The sequence below is a fragment of the Taudactylus pleione genome, unplaced genomic scaffold (assembly GCF_031769625.1).
Source record: "Taudactylus pleione unplaced genomic scaffold, aTauple2 ptg000535l, whole genome shotgun sequence".
In the NCBI taxonomy this organism is placed as follows: Eukaryota; Metazoa; Chordata; class Amphibia; order Anura; family Myobatrachidae; genus Taudactylus; species Taudactylus pleione.
This window is the reverse complement of record NW_028284937.1, coordinates 9,485,218-9,502,718: the sequence shown is the minus strand read 5'-3', so window position 1 is coordinate 9,502,718 and position 17,501 is coordinate 9,485,218. Positions and strand designations below refer to the sequence as shown.

The following is a 17,501-nucleotide window of genomic DNA, read 5'->3' as shown; positions in this document are numbered from 1 at the left end:
AGCGATAAACAGGATTAACCAGAAATAAATTGGTTTGTAACAAAGATCACTTTTGGGAATGACTATTGATACAGCACTAATTCCACCATTGTAAATCTATTTATGAATGCTAAAATGATACAGATATAGAATGAATCAGTATGACCGCCGGATGTCATCCCGATGGGTGAAAATCCTGACAGCGCAGGTAAGTATACTATCACTAAGCCTCTCCCCCCCCTAACCCTCCCTTAGGGGTGGCTATCCCTTAACCTCCCCCAGTTAGTGCCTAAACCTAACCCCTCCACCCCGCACCCTAACCTAACCCTCCCGGGAGGCTGCCTAACCCTAACCTCCCCCCTTAGTGCCTAATTCTAAACCTCCCTTCACGTAGCCTAACCCTAACCTTCCCAGGAGGGGTGCCTAATCCTAAATCCCCCAGGGGGTCCCTAAACTTAACCCCCCCAACCCCGGCTAAGTGTATAGCAGAGGACAATTGGTGCGTCGTCCTCTCGGCGTCGGTATTAACATAGGCGTCGGTATATCGACGCCTATGTTAAATCCCTTGCCGGGATTACAGTGTCGGGATTGAGACCATAACTACATCCCATATAGACCTGATATGTCACTATTTATTTTATGTAACAGATATGATTGAACACCTCTTCATGTTTATAAGAAGGATCCACCACCAAACCCCCGATCCCCCCACCCCCCGGCCACCCGACTGAAGACAAGACAGATCTAAGATAATTTGCTTAATTATCTCACTTTAGTGAGTATTTGACCAATTTAATTTTAATAGTTTTAATTGTTCTAGTAATGGTGGCCGCACACCTGCAACTTTCATGCCGCTACAAAGTCCTTCCCTGGTGTACAAGCGAGCGTCTCAATGTACAGCGACTGAGGTGCCCACTGTTAGCCCCCTGGTGCGTGACTCCACCATAAGTCGCACCATCAAAACTTGCACCAGCCCTGTGGCAGGTGCAGATTTGCCACCTGAGTACGGCCTCCAAAGGAAACTATTGTGTGCCTGTGTAAGCAAACACTTTAGTGACACGGCCCCGTGACACTCCCATAACACGCCCATAAGACCATCTTGTGCGGCTGATTAGCCATCTCTCGGTCACTGCCCTGGAACGCCCGGCACTTTCTACAACATCGAGTCTCAATTACGACAGCACCTCTGTGCGTACACTCTGTGCAATGAAAGCGCCATAGGGTATTTTAGGCACACGCATTAGCAAAAAAAAATCACTCAACTTGATCAACATCGGTATTGCGTGCAACCTATATTTTGTACACTATATTTTGTTTCTTGTCAACTGCACCAGGGAGATTTCTTATTCATCGGTCAATTTTGATTGGTGGCTGGATACCATTATATACCCTATCAGGCTCCAAATAAGAATTTGACTGATATGCATTTACAAATACTGTATATTTGTCATTTCCATTTGGTGGCTGGGCATGGCTCTTCTTATCCATAGTAGGCTGAAAGAAAAATGTATAATTTTCTACTGCCCTAGAATGATGTAAGAAAGAGAAGGGTCACCCTTCTAAGCGATGACAGCTCTATCAAAGCACAAGCCAGGTAGAATAATAAAGAGTGGTCTACCTTTCCACCACAATAATACTAGTATTGCAGTAAACAAACCTCCCATTATGATGGTGTTTCCATTCCATTTTATGACCAGTTCTCCTTAACCATATAACTTTTTTTTTTTACACTTAAATATATACCTCCTCCTATACATAAACACATATGTATTAACAACAAAGTACCAGGAAGCCATTTTTTTCTTATTTTTTTCCATTTGTAATTGGTTTTAGAGCATAGTTTGAACTCAAGAGATAAAACAGAGTTAAAAGAAAATTACAGGCTAAAATAATAAAACAAAAATGATCAAGTAAAATCCACAGGGGTGGAGCCAGTAACCCAAAAAAAATAAAAGCGGGAACAGAAATGTAACAGCAGTGTGTTAACGGCTAACCATGGGTCATATTGAGAGAGACTATCTGTATGTCTCCCCTTAGAAAACACATTCCCGATAATCAGCAGAGTTTAATGGGTCGAGGGATGACAGTCAAAGGGCTGGAAGACAGAAAGGAGGGCTGATGGGAGAATTACATACATTTCATCTGGAGTAATGTGCACGCCAGCATGCGTTGTAGCTCACACCAAAATCAAGCTCTCTTTAAAAGCTGCATTACACTCCAAAGTGCAGGTATCTTAGGGGTCTTATTTAGTAAGCCCTGGAGAGAGAAAAGTTTAAAGAGATAAATACCAACCAATCAGCTCCTAGCTGGCATTTTTCAAACACAGCCTGTAAAGTGACAAATAGGAGCTGATTGGTTGGTACTTTATCTCCGTCCACTTTATCTCTCTCCAAGACTTAGTACATAGACCACTCAGCTAGCTAATCATGACGCTTGACTTTGGCGTTTAATGCATTACAATGTCCGGTTTGGCATACTAACACAGGATACAGATAGACCATTGTTTTGCATACCCCCCATAAGTTTGGTTGTGGGACCAATCTTATACAAATGAAAAAAAATTGGAAACAAAACCGTTAAAACATGGTATGCAAGGAATAATCATACATTAATAGTCAAATGATATCAAGTTACACAAGTGCAACATTCTCTTTAGTTCTACCAAGATTTAGGATTTTGTTCATGAGACACGTGTTTAAACAGTAAATCTCAGGAATGCAAGTAAACAAACCAAAAAAAGAAGAAAGAAAAAAAGAAGGTCCATTCTTCATGATATTGTGAAAAATGATAACTTTGGTATTCAATTGTTGTTTTCTGGTCTAAAACAACAGCTGGAAGGACACGTGAAATTAAGAACAATTTTTTTTTAGAGGGAACAAAATAATATTAAACAACAATTTTCTCTGCAACATAACTTTCCTTCCAATAAGCGTTGATGCGTCCAGGGCTGACGCTACCAAACCTAGGTGGCTGTCCAGAGCACCAATGGTTAGGGGGTGCCTAAAACTCTTATGTGACTCATCCAGTGATTTGAATGCCCCAATGACCCTCAAATGCTAATATGAAGGAGACGTAGCCAGTAGCTTGAAACTGCTGGCTCTGGCTAGTCTATGTCTGTGATGGTCTGGGAGTGTGATGCTTGGCCATCATGTCACCGTCACGAGCCACACTCCCAGCCTGAGGAGCTGAAGATGCCACCCACTCCTGCCACCTGCCTAATCTATGATGATGTTTTTCCCACTGGACTCCTGATTTGTTATATTAGAGGTGGTAGGACCTTAACTGTCTCCAGTGATTTAACAATATAGCCCACACCACAGTTTAGATATGATGGATAAGAACCAAACCAGAAGTAAGCAATCTGTGGTCCCAGTATAACCTACCAGGAAGAGGCCTGGTAGTAGATAAAGATCTGTAGTTTGCTGCAAGCAAAAAACAAGTGACACAATTTACCTTGCTCCAGATGAGTGCAACTACTGGACCTCTAGGTGTAATAAACAGATATAACCATATATATTTGAAGACGTATTAGAACAGGTGACTAATGCGCTCTTGTACTAATAGATGGCAGTGGCTTTCCTTGGGACAGGTAGAGTGGAGTACATTATGTCCATAGGGCATATAAACATGTAATAAAACACCACCTGATTTGCTTAATGGGGACATTTCAGGTCACCTTTGATTCCTACATGAGGCTATGGCAATCTGTGATTATTCAGCTGTTGCTGAACCAAAACATCTAATGGTCTGCCAAGGTTGCCTAAGCCCTGCTATAATGGCTTATTTCTCCTTCATAAAATCGCAGGTGATGTAAAGAAGCCACCAAATCAGTTTTTTGCCGACATAGTAAAAATGTAGCTGCATTAAGTAGATGCCGCTTTCTGGGCACAGAAGAACCATTGCATTATTGTTAATCTTCTATAAACAGGTGCTATGTCCGATAGTAAGTAACATCCAATAACCAGCGAGAGGCGTAGAGGAGATGGTCAACAATCTATTTTACTGGTACTAAGCCGCTCATCTGCAGAACAGACAGAACTCGCTTAGTTTTTCGCTGAATCTGTACAATTTATGGCTTGAGAAGTCAATTTTTAAACTGTGTAGATTAGATCTTTAATGTCATTTGCCTTCTGCAGAAATAATTTTTCCCGTCTAAGGTAAAGTGCACACAGTCAATCTCTGACTTTTAGGCTGTCATCAGTATTCAGATTTTAATTTCGAATTTCTCATGAGCTTAAATGTGTATTTAACACTGACAGAAATTCATGAGTTCGTAAAATGACTCGCTAGTTTTTACTCTACAAGATGTAGGGATCAATTAACTAATAGCCTGTGAGTTGAAGGCAGCCACAAGATTTCTTTGATTTACCCTCTAGATTTGAAGCCGCAAAATATTTATTATTGGCGCTTTAAATCTAGAGGATCAATAGCCAAAATATTGCGGTTGCCCGCAACTCACGGACTATTTATTACATCCCCCCCTCCCCCTTCTAAGATAGAGTAACATTGGGTTATCTTAAACAGAGATGTTACCAAAATGACAACTAAAAATTAAGCAATAAACTACTTTATAAAAATGCCTTAAAGCAGTTACATCACTGGCCTGTTTTAGATAGTTCTGCTTGAAACCTCAATGTGTATTAATAACTTTGGAAACAGAAGAAAAATAATCAGGAGATGAACTGTAAAACAATTCTACAGTTTTTGGGCCAATATTCAGAATGTGGTTTACTTTGTAGGTATAATGTTTATTTAAAACAGTTAAAGACCCTGAAATGGGCAAGTTTTAGGCCAAAGTATGACAAAATCAAAATTCTTTTTTTTTTTTTAAAAAACATACTTTTATATTATATCTATACATGCAAGAAGCCCTAATTATATTACAGACTAAGAGCATTTGAGAAGCCTTGAAAGTTATGCCATGTTTTGGTGTCCCTCTTTGATACCCTTTATATGCAAAACTCCTGTCCTGTCTTGTATATATTCAGAACAAAAACAAATACTGATTAAAATGCGTACATGATAAGCAGCTGATTACATAGTTTTCAAGATGCTTCTCTCAGCGAATACACTTTGCAATTCAACCCTTAAACAGAATGGGCAAAGCTGAAAATAAGAATTTCCTTGAATCTTCAGGTTAATCCAAAGTGAATGGTGCACTCTGTACACTAGACCCGAGCACTCGGCTTGATAGAGATTGCATACATTTTTCCAAAAAACACAGGAGTACAGGTAAGAGAGACAATTGAGAATGCTTATAAAATCACTGTATAATTAGGACGGGTCCTCAGGTCTCAAAAGAACCATAACCGCACATTTGGGGGAAAAAACAAGGAATTTATAAGACTGCCATCTAGTGGTGAAGAGTCTCATAGTAAGTGGGCTGTTCAGCTCATAATCTGTTTAAAGTATTTTTTTGGTACCACATTATAGTCGAAAGCTACTTACCACACTGACCTTGAGGCTTAACACCTATTCACATTCAGCCCATAATAGGCTTTGACAAACTTTTGCTTTATGTAACACGCATACTTGTTAGGTATCTATCAATTCAATGTGTGTTTTGAAGCTCTTAGATAAAAGAGACTATATATTTGTTATTATTTATTTGTGAGTGTGTGTAAATTACCTCTGGTGTAACCAGTATGACTTCCACACCAAACAAGACTTGTTTACTAGATAATACAGATGGAGTCACAGCATTGGGTATACTGTGACACTCTAATTGTTATGGCACTATAGGGTTTTCAGAGATTTCCCACTCTAGAGGTGCCTTATTGCAATAGGTATGTTATAGCAGCTGATCGGATGAAGAAAAACAGCCGATAAAAGAGCCCGCTAACAGATGTGTAGCCTTTCTGAGATCGCGTTGAAAATGTAAGCATTCAAAGGGTTATTAATAGTTTTGTTCAATTGAAAGAATTTGAAAGAATGACTCTTCTTGCACCCCTGAAATATATCACACACATAGACAACCTATAGTATACATAAATATGTAAGCAAATGTGAATTCAATCATATAAAAGAAATATTAACGAAAGTCAGACTGAAGAGGATGTGGTCTAGATAGACAGTGACACAAAACCTCTCCACTTCCAATATGGACTGTTGTTGTAAAGGCCGTTGGTTAAACTTGTGGGCCGCGTGTGTATTTATGGCACACGTGATTATAACATGCAGTATGAGCTACAGTTGTAGCCCTTTGATATTGAGGTTCAAAGAGCTCATAATTAATAGAAAGAGGCTCGCCTAATCTACTTAATCGCAGTAACCAAAGATCGCTTGCTCCTGTGCAGGATCAAAAACCTGACTGTAACTTCGAGTGAGATATTGCCATTGCATTACATGTGCAAGTATATGCCGCAGTCACACCAAGAATGAAATAATCTGAGTTTAAGAGGGTAGAGAAAAAAAAATGCTGATTAACTTCACGGTTATGCCGTTTGGGCGTGTTAAAAACAGGTCAGGTCTTTTGACGTCAGCTGCCTTTGAAAAACAAAAAAAAGAAACAAACAAAAGAAAAAAAAAAAACACAAAAGTGAAATTAAACAGCCCCACACCCAGAAATCTTCCAAATAAATAAATAAATATATTAAAAATAAGAATCATAAAACGCACTAATGAAGAATTTCAGTTTCTTCATAGATTTTTTTCTCCTTCTGTTTTAGTTTCTTGATTTCCATTTGTGGTTTGTTTGTTTTTGTTTGGTTTTTTTTTTGTCATTTTTGATTTTTTGGAAATATTTACATCTTCACAGTAACGCCAACCTTTAGCTCCTGACGCTCGTTCTCTTCTCTTTATTTCCTGTGTATGTGCTCATTGCTCTGTAATGTTCGTGCACTTGTACATATACATGTATGTGTATCAATGATTTTGTCAAACCATAGGTATGCGTAACGGTCTATACACTGACACGCACAGAAGCGTGTGTGTGTACACCTGGGTACAGGATATATGTATGTGTACCTATTGGCTTATGTGAGTCTTCTCTCAGACATCGGGGAGCTGCGTTCTCTTGCGTTGTTTTGTTCATTTTTTGTAGTGTTTAGTCATAGCTGTGCCAGGTACATCCCGGCGTCCATAGTTTCCCCATTGTCATGGCTGTGTTTGTGTTCCGTTGGAAGCCAAAAGTTTCTTGTCTTTGGAGGATCCTCTCCGATGGTGTTCTGCCATGTCAGGCTCGGAGCGGCGAGAGTTCTGGCAGCTTCGGGTTGGTGTGCCCGGTGGCCGGCTTTGCTGTCCGTTCTTCTCATCTGGTGGCAAGAAGAGAAGGTGATCCAAGGAACACTCCATCTGGGTTCTTGTTGTTACATTTGCTCCTAAATGAAATCATCAATTGCACTTATCTCTCATACAGTAACAGTCACTTCACACCTAATAATCATATACAGAAATGGATGCATGCCGACAATTGTAATACATGGACTAGACTGTGTCTTGCGATTGGAGCAATCCTTATCGAGGGGAACGGACACCTCTTCCACATCCTATGCTAAAACTTAACTTTGATAATTTGTAAATAAAAATGGATACCTTAGAATAAACCTGTAACATAACAGTAGCGGAGTCAAAAGCTGTATAACAATATAAGGTATCTATTATGTCTAATCCTGTATCAATCAATAGTCTAACATTTAGGATAAATTGCATGACAACTTAAATATTTCCATTGGTAAAAGGCTATATTTAGGAAACTAATTTATCCATCCATATATTACCAAAGCTTTTAAAGTTGTTACACCTACAGATGTCACTATGTAACAAATTGTATTTTTTGTTTGTCCTTTTGCGTGAAGTGTTATTTTCTAATTGCCTATGCCCCAAGAGTATAGAAATCGGCAATTATTCCCCACAAACTATGCTTTTGTGACCTAGTCAGAGATATTTTGATATGTTCTTATTTTCCAGGACATTTCTGATACTTCAGTGCTGTTGCAACATAGGGGGATGCAGAGCAGTCCAACTCTGCCAGAGGGGAGCCCAATCTACACTGACTGTACCTCCAAATGCTGCTTCATATTGCCGGGGGTCTGCGGGAATGGTGCGCTCACCGGAGATCAGCTAGGTGTATATCACAGCCACCGCCAGGACAGAGCACTCAGCCGCATCCCTACCAAGTTCCCCTGCTTTCTTTGCCTTTGGGACAGCAGGACATCAAGGCGCACTACAAGAGATGACACTGGCCACAGCTGACAGAGTTCTGTGTGGAGACGAGTAACGTCAAGTGGGAGCCACTGATGGACTCCAGGAAGGTGCTGATGCCTCCACTGCACATCAAGTTGGGCCTTAAGAAACAATTTGTTAGAGCTCTAAATAAGGATTTGGCTGCCTTATAGTACCTTCAATACTTCTTCCCTAACCTGAGGACAAGGTCAAAGCTAGTGTATATGTGGGACCACAGATTAAGAAGATCCTGCAGTGGAACTTTATAAAAAGCATGCTCTTAAGATTCTTGTGAAAATGTTATCCCTCTGTTTGAATAGGGTAATAACCACTATCGTCCACCCAGACCAGACTGGTTTTATGCCCGGGCAGTCCACTGCAGTGAAAATTAGGAGAACTTTTGCTCATATTCAGGCCTCCCATGGGGAGGAGTCCTTGTTTATTGTATCTCTGGATGCAGCTAAAGTATTTGACTCTGTGGAGGGGCCCTTCCTTAGGAGGTCATGAAGAGTTTTGGTATTGGCCCTATCTTTCTAAAATGTGTGCAGTTACTATATAATGCTCCAAGAGCTAGATTATCTATTAATGGATATACTGTATACCCCCCTCCTTTGATTTAGCCAGGGGTTTATTTGCACTAGCTATTGAGCCGCTGGCTTGTCTACTGCGTGTGCACCTGGGAGTTGGGGGACGTAGATTAGGAGAAAGAGAAGATAAAGTGGCATTATATGCCAATAACCTTATTTTCTTTTTGTCAGATTATTCTACCTATACACCCATTGTACTTCAGTTAATGTCTCAATTTGCTACTTTTTGTGGCCTCTCAACAAACTGGGAGAAGTCACATAGTCTTCCCCTTCGAGGTTCCTGTCCGGATAATCCATAGATACCCCTCCCCCTCTGTTGGGTAGATAAATTCAAATATTTTGGTATTTGGATAAGTAACTCCTCATCGAATTACATTGCTTTAAATGTCCAACCACAGCTGATCTATTTAAAGGCCAAAACCCGTGTATGGGACAAACTGCCTCTCACTCTTATTGGTAGAGTAACTCTGGTTAAGATGATAGTCCAACCCAAACTTCTTTATATTTTTTGACACTCACCAATTTATCTGCCAATATCATTATTCCGGAAGGTGGAGGGTCTGGTCTCCTCACTGGCCTGGGTGGACCATCATGCTAGAATTCAATATAATACTCTTACTAGAGCCAAAACGGATGGGGCTTGGCGTTGCCTCATTTTAATTTTTATTACTTTGCTGCTGAATTATTGCATTTGCAGCTCTGGTTACAGGATATCTCGGTGGCTGCTCTTCATATGCTACTAGTGGCTCAGGCCTCACCTGGACACTCATCTTTATAGGCTCTACTTGCAGGCCGAGAATGCAGTGTCTGTTCATAAATTGTTAGGGTTTAAAGAAATGGAATGCCAAGTCGCTGTCAAAGCTTTCCTCTATTCAGGCTAGAATGTTTTGGGGTGGTAGAGGCATAACCACACTGGGGCATATATATGAGGGTAATGTATTGAAAACTTTTTCTCAGCTATGTAACGAGTACTTGCATCCTCACACGATTTTTTACGGGTATTTATAACTTAGACACGCTTTAACAGCTCAATTTTATGGGACGTCACTTAATATACAAGACTCTCCACTAAAATTACTTTCATTATCTATTAGTTCTAAAAGCACTCTCTCTTCTAATTATTCATATATAATGGCAGCTCATCACTCTTCTGATCTACCACACCTTAAAACACAGTGGGAAGAGGATGTGGGTCCAATGAGCGATGACTATTGGTCATTGGCCTTGGGAAGTCCTGGAGAATCCACAGCTTCTATTAGATTTCAACAGATTCAGCTGTTTCTAATCCATAGAATTTATCTCACCACTGAATGTCTTCTCAAATTTGGAGGTCGCACTGATGCTAAATGCCCTAAATGTGGACACAATCCGGGTACCTTTTGGCATCTCCTGTGGACATGCCCACAGGTTCAGGCTTTTTGGAATCAGGTGATTTGTGTGATTGCCTTTACCGGTATTTCTCAAACTGTTCTCACACCGGTAGTTTGCATACTAGGTACACAGGATACCATTGATCGATATACCAGACAGTATATTCTTAATATTCTTAATTTATGCTCCCTGGCCAAGGTCTGCATAGCGCGTACATGGATGACTACGACAGGTCCTGAATTTCGGGAATGGGTGTCCCTAGTAAATGTCACAGTGTCCCACAAACGATACTTAGATATTGCCCGCAAGGCTGAATCTAAATGTAATCATATTTGGCAGAAGTGGCTAAAATCCAGGTATGCTAAAGTATCAAAGGATAGGTCTGACTACTAAATAATGTGGATGATTAGGGCATAGGGCATTTACCCTAAATGTGGGTGTTACGGGATTTTTTATTGTGATTTAGTATTTTAATATACAAGAGTTTTTTGTATAAATGGCTACATTATAACTTTATGAATACGTTTTAATGATATTTTTTTTGTTTAATGGTACCTAATTTCTGTATTATGTGATGATTTTTCTGCTCAATTGTATTTTTTATGTTTAGATTTATTGTTTTTGTTGGTTTAGTTTAATTATTATTATTATTTTGTTTTCTTCTGAGTATGTATATATTGTTTATGAAAACCAATAAAAGACTACTCAATTTAAAAAAAAGAAGATCCTGCAGTGCAAGGAATTCCCCAAGATGCTCGGTCAGAAGGAGGAAGCTGCTTGGACCACCTTTTTTGCAGTGGTTCGGGGATTTCTGGGCAATCACAAGACCAAAAACTAGGTGGAATTGGTTGAGACTTTGGTTAGGAACTTCGACACAATAGCGTGCAGGATGTCACTCAAAGTCCATATTCTTGATGCTCATCTTGAGAACATGGAAGTACTTGGAGGAGCAAGGCGAGCGCTTTCACCAGGATATACTGGAGTTTGAATGCTGCTACCAAGGACAGTTTAACGAAAACGTGATGGGAGACTATATCTGGGGGCTTATTCGTGAAAGTGATGAACTGTATAATCGTAAATCTCGAAAAGTTACTCACTTCTAATTCTTTTGTGGTTATGTTTGTACAACTCTATGGGCCAACTGTAATAGAGTGAGAGTTTAGAAAATGTGACAGTTTAGCAGTAACCTCTCACACTTTTTAAACTCGGCCAATGTAATAGAGTCCTAGAACATGCAAACTCGCAGGTTTTTCAGTCTCAAAAAACTCTCACAATTTAAACTCTCATCCAGATGTTTTCCCATTTTTGGAGATGAAACTCGACCATTCTGAAAGATTACTGCTAAACTCTCACCCTATTACATTTGGTCCTGTATGTTAATTTTCATATATATGTTGATTTCTTTCTCACATTTCTCATCTGAAATAGGTAAATTTCAAAGTATAAAATGTCCTGGTCACAAAAGCAAAGTTTGACGGGAATAAATACAATTTTAATTTTTCCCTACATAAGCATTTAAGAAACAGCACTTACTACCCAAGGTCAAAAAAAGTGTTACATAGTGTTATAACTGTTTGGCCTGTATTTGCCCCCTTGTGACATTAACTAACTAAAAAATTTTCTGTGTCTTGCTTCGTTTTGCCTTTTTAGCCATGTTCTAATATAAATCCAGGCAAAATTGTTAATTTGCATTGCTCTGAGACGCAATGCAAAGCTCTCCCCAATGCAGGCTGTGCACAGTACATATGCGTCATATCTAGTGTGACAAAAATAATAAACTCTTCTTGATGATATTAACAGATGACGAGGAAGGTAACTGATGATGAGGAAGGTAACAGATAACGAGGAAGGTGATGATGAGGAAGGTTACAGATGACGAGGAAGGTTACAGATGACGAGGAAGGTAATGCAATGGAGAGTCGATGCAATTCACACCAAAAACCTAGGACTGATTTGTGTATATAGAAAATAAGCAATTTTCATAGTATGCCGAGCACAGCAATGGTCCACATTCCGTAACATGTAAGAAGCTGTTTGTTTCTCATTGGTTGTGTCACGAGGGTTTAACTGTGTAACCTATGGGATATCTACACGGACCAAAGCAGGAATTAAATGGGCCCCAGGAATTAGTTGAGAAATAAATTGGTGAACAAGGGTTTGTGTGAGGGTTGTGTTTTTTCTTTTAAATAAATTGTACATGGTGCACTACAGGTCCCAGTGGGCCATGGATGTAAGGGCATGCTGGCACCTGTGGTCCCTCACATGTCAGCATGCCCTTGAAACCATGAATTTGAAGGAGCTTGTAGTATTAGCATGCCCATAAACTTAAAGATGTGGGCTTGCTGGAAACTGTAGTACACCATGGACAAATCTGAATATCCTTAGTTCTTACAGCACAGGATATATCCTAGGTATTGGGGTCAATATTTTTTTGGCAGGCCCAATCTGCCAAGGGAATACAGCTCAATGCTGGAGCTACCCCACACTGACATAGCCAAGTGCTGGTATCAACAATGTTGGGATCACTTCTACCTTTTTGTAGAAAGTGAGTTAACCCATCCCTACTGACTGTACCCTGGTTATGCCAGAATGCACAATTATAACTGAGGAAGGGGATGACATAGAGGTGTGGTGGGGCGTATGAATGAAGTGCAGGGAGTGGAATGCAGGAGTGAATGAATTACAGAGGAGGGGATGCATTATGGTGTGGGAGGAGTAAATTACATAGGAGCAGAGGAGGAAAATGAAGTACTGGGGAATGGAGAAGGTATAATGAATTACAGGAAAAGAGTGAATGAATTTCAATAGCCAAGGGGAACGAAAAGGAACTACAGAGGGAAGTGGGTAGAGATGGGGAATTAAATTATACAGATGTATCCTAGCCTCCTTGCGCGCTAAACAGCCCTTCTAGTCGCACCATGCCATGGCGTGACTCGGTAGCACCGAGCTTCTTTTCGTGCGACTTTTTACCTTGAAATGCATCTTATTCGCACAGCGTTAGCACAAGCAGCTTCTTTTAATCAGAATGATATGCAGCATGCCTATATTCTGTGAGAGAGTGCGGGTGTATCTGCATGCGAACGCTAGGTTACAGTGTCAGCAACTGTAACACTGTAACGTAGCATTTTGCATGCAGATACACCCGCAGTCGCACACAGAATACAGGCATGCTGCATATCATTTTAATCAGGAGAAGCTGCTTGTGCTAACTATTCCCATCGATGTGCGGATAAATCGCATTTGAAGGTAAAAGGTCGCACAAAAAGCCGCTTGGCGTTACCGAGTTACATGGAGCTCCCGCATTGTGTGTTGCGCGACTTGTAGTGCACAGAGGATAGATGTATGTGGACACATCTGTATGTGATGGTGGTAATATATGCACTGTTGCAGTCACAAGCGGTATTTATTCTTACTGATACATTATACTGTATAATTTCATTTTAATATGTATTTTTATATGATTATTTTGTAAACAAAATACTGTTTGACAGCAGGAAGTGACCGTGGTGGGAGCAGTTTGCAGTGACTGGTACCAATTATACACCATTTACACCACTGCTTCGAGTTATCTGCATAATAATCAGAACTGACCAAATCTTATAACCCCCTTACTGTTCAACTGAACTCATCTGGACTAAAGGGTCCTGCTGACATGTCTGAATAACTCGTAATATTTAAAAAATAGCAATTAAATATTATATGTATCAAAAAGAAATTGAACATGTAAAGTTTGAGTTCGATATCCAATTTAGTTTCTTGTGAAGACTAAAGCTGGGTACACACTGGCAGATATATTGCGTGTACCATTGAACGGGCGATATAACTGTAGTGCATCGGCAGAGACGTCATTCACAGACATATCTGATTGGTCCTGTAGCACAGCCAATGACGATATATCTCACAGATATATCATTCCACCTGGCTGCCTGTGTGACCGACCCGCTGACATCCAGATACTGTATGTCTGCAGCTGAAGACACTGAATATGAAGTCACCAATGGACGCTCATATTCAACTGGCTCTGCTGGCACATACATCGCCCATATGATTGGTAAGTGGTTATGTACTTACAAATCGTTAGATAGGTCGGCGGTTTGGCCAGGTGTGTACCCAGCTTTAGGCAAGGAAGACAACACAGTAAAGGTTATAGAGGCTATTTGTTAATTTGCTCCCAAGTTAGGTTTAAAGCAATGTTGCTAATAGTCATTAATACAGTGGGTAGATGCACCTAAATAGGCAGTGCAAAGATAATGACATGATCAATATGCTGTGTGCTATAGCCTTACATAACATCAGTGTACAGGGAGCTAATACAAGGAGGGAACAAATGGATCACCCTATATTAGTACAGGTGACTTGGTATAAATATGTGCACTGCTCTTTTCCTTTCTCATGCAATGATGTACACACCTGCCAAGGCCTGGACGGAAGGTTGGTCATGTGTGCTCAGAAGTTGTGCCTGAATAGTTTCTACAACCCTCTTAAATCTGCGGCTGGGACCTAGGGAAAATGATGAGACACAAGAAAAACACATTATACACAGATGACATATGAACTGTGAGTTAGAGGATTGTTAGGCTATTGCTGTAAGTGTGACGAGGATTGCTACCTTGCACATACAGTAATAATGTGTCTGGACAGTTGGTGGGTCAGGGTGACTGCAATTAGCTACATACAGTATCTTGGACTAATGCAATGCAAAAATACAATTGTGGCTTCACGACCCTGATATTGAAAGCAGAACATGTTTAATGGGAAACTGCAAAAGCAACGCAGCTGAAATACACATCTTATAGTCACTACAAGGGATTCTGAATCATACACACACACACACACACACGACTGTACATGGTTAGGCAGACAGGTCAGCTCACATGATCCCATCATATTATGGTACCAGCTCCCTCAATGGTTATAACAACAACTCAGGTACTGGGTCCACTAATTACAAAGTAGATACATGTCTACGGTTACACTTTTGTCCTCACTGCTAGAACGGATATCTCAGCATATCCATAATGTGTGTACAAGTATATATATGCAGCAATGGGCGGCACTCATGACGACTTCACAAAAAACACAGTACTCGTGTGGATAATATCAATGTTTCAGAACCTTTAAGTTAGTTCTTTCCTCAGGATACAATGAAAGGAAAGAACTAACTTATAGGTTCTGAAACGTTGATATCCACACGAGTACTGTGTTTTTTGTGAAGTTGTCGTGAGTGCCGGCCATTGGTGCATATAACATTATTTCCCTCCCTTCATTGGGATAGGCAATTAAGGAAGGCACCAGACGCAGGATATTCTTTTCAGCCCCTAGGAGTGCTGGCCACAACTGCTGTGTGTATATATATATATATATATATATATATAAGTTCTTTAAATTCGGCACTCCTCCTGTGTTAAGCTCTGTACCTGGGTGCCACAGTCAGTATAATATACAAGTCCTTAGGTAGTACTACAAACGTACAAACCAAACTTATATCCCAACCTGCGTGTGTGTCAGCGAGCTCCGACACTGACACACACGCAGGTTGGGATAAAAGGTAAGCTTGAAATATACACACTCATCGACATGTATTCATCCTGAGGACAGGACTCTGCACAGCCCAGAAACATTGATGCATATCTACTAAGATAAAGTTTTTCTTATAAAATCCTGGAGTGCCAACTGTGGTTTGTACGTTTGTAGTACTACTTAAGAATATATATATATATATATATATATATACGCACACTGTATGTGTGTGTAACTAAAAAAATGTACACAATTACAAACTTTAACAATTTTTTTCCCAACAAAACACATTAGAATCTAGCTGTAGTTCAAATAATGTAACATTTAAGTAACCGGCTTGTTGTCTTGTCATGTAGTGAAGTAAAAGATAAAAAAGAGGAAAAACAATAAATATGACAGCGGAAATTTCCTATTACAAGTAAATTTGTGATTGCTATTATTTGACTTTCTACCTCACTGTCAGCCGTGGACATGAAAAAGTACCAAATAAATATTTATAGCTTTCAGCTTTATGTCCCAAAATGTTATGTTCTAGATCATGAACTGACTGTTCTGTTAGAATACCTTTAAGTAATGTAAAAAGTAACAGGCTGTCAAGTAATGAATTGCAGGTGGCAATAAATCTCTGTGATTAGGACAGACTATCCTTGGAGGTGCCGAAGCAACTTCCCCCAGGCTTGTGACACTATAATAATTTGTACCGTTGTGGGAGGACACTTGTCCATCACGGTAGTCGCCATCGTCAGCTCTGCAAGCTCAGTCGTCAATCCCTGTTCTGCATTTTATAACTATGACACAGAATGGTTCACAGTTATAATGAGCAGAGTGGTGATTGACATTCCTGCTTCCCAAAGGTTTCTGCAGCAGCTGAGTCTCATGTCATCGATTGCAGAGGAGACAAGCGGTTACTCCCAGGCTTCCCGTATACACTGGATGTGTGTCGTTTCCTGACAGCACCTAATCCGCATTAGATGAATTTATTGTTCAAGTAAAAAGCTGCCTCCCGTCTCCTGTTTGTAGTTGCCGCCTCCATGCATGTCTGACATACCTGTTATTAGAGTGAAGGTCACAGAGTATATGCCATTCTCTTTTTGTGCCTCCGCGCCCTCTGAATAACTGATGTCCACCTGAAATTTGACTGGCTTCTGAAACACAGATGGACCCCCTGAAGACTTGTACTCTGCTCTGAAGCTGGTCTGAGAGATCACGCTGTGACTTAGGCTTGGGATCTGGAGACAGACAAGATGCAGAAATTGAACATATCTAGCATAGGTTAGAATTCACTGGCAAACATTTGTTGAACTACATTCCCCATCATGCTCTGACAGACATGAAACTTTCTGAAGTGTGTAGTTTTGCAGAGATTTGTTTACTAACCCTGCAAGATGCCTTTTTAAATGGGATTAGGTTTATTGTAGTCAGGGCAGCAACTGGGCACAAAAGCACCCTGTGCTGGCCTCACCCACAACAAGTGCGTAACGTCATGACATGGTGCAAAAGGGGTGGGGCCAGCAGCACCAGTAAGTGCAGCGCTGACCGGGCGTCCTGAGTATTGCAGTGTGCCCATCTGGAGCGTCCTGTGGCATAGCACAAGCAATCCTGGCTGCAGGGTGCCATTCCAGCCACTCTGCTAGCCAGAAGCAAGTGCTGTGCGGCGGCAATGGTTCCGCCCATAGAGCCATTACACTTTGTGCGCACATCTATAGTTACAGCCCTGGTTGTAGTAAAAATAATGTTCATGATTTTTGTATCGATATTTCACAAATTTTTATATTATTCTTGACATAAACAGTATGTATGAGAAACGTTCACCTAACTTAAAAGTTATGTGTCTGAGCGGCAATTCAAGCTCTATAACAGATTTTATTCCATACTTCAGTT

General features: G+C 40.4%; 1 protein-coding gene across 3 annotated transcripts in view; it reads right to left on the bottom strand.

The window, feature by feature from the left end:
• Positions 1-1,788: 1,788 nt before the first annotated feature.
• The window catches only part of LOC148501100 (serine/threonine-protein kinase BRSK2-like), a 338,299-nt gene continuing 322,586 nt past the window's right edge, over positions 1,789-17,501 (bottom strand). For 2 of the 3 annotated variants that reach the window (XM_088450950.1, XM_088450952.1), the window contains exons 17-19: positions 16,669-16,849; positions 14,511-14,600; positions 1,789-7,298 (exon numbers count right to left, since the gene is read on the bottom strand). In XM_088450950.1, the coding sequence (XP_088307076.1) occupies positions 7,075-7,298; positions 14,511-14,600; positions 16,669-16,849 (495 nt within the window). In that variant the 3' untranslated portion in view covers positions 1,789-7,074. The remainder of the gene's footprint in view (positions 7,299-14,510; positions 14,601-16,668; positions 16,850-17,501) is intronic. The other variant, XM_088450951.1, reaches the window with a different exon arrangement.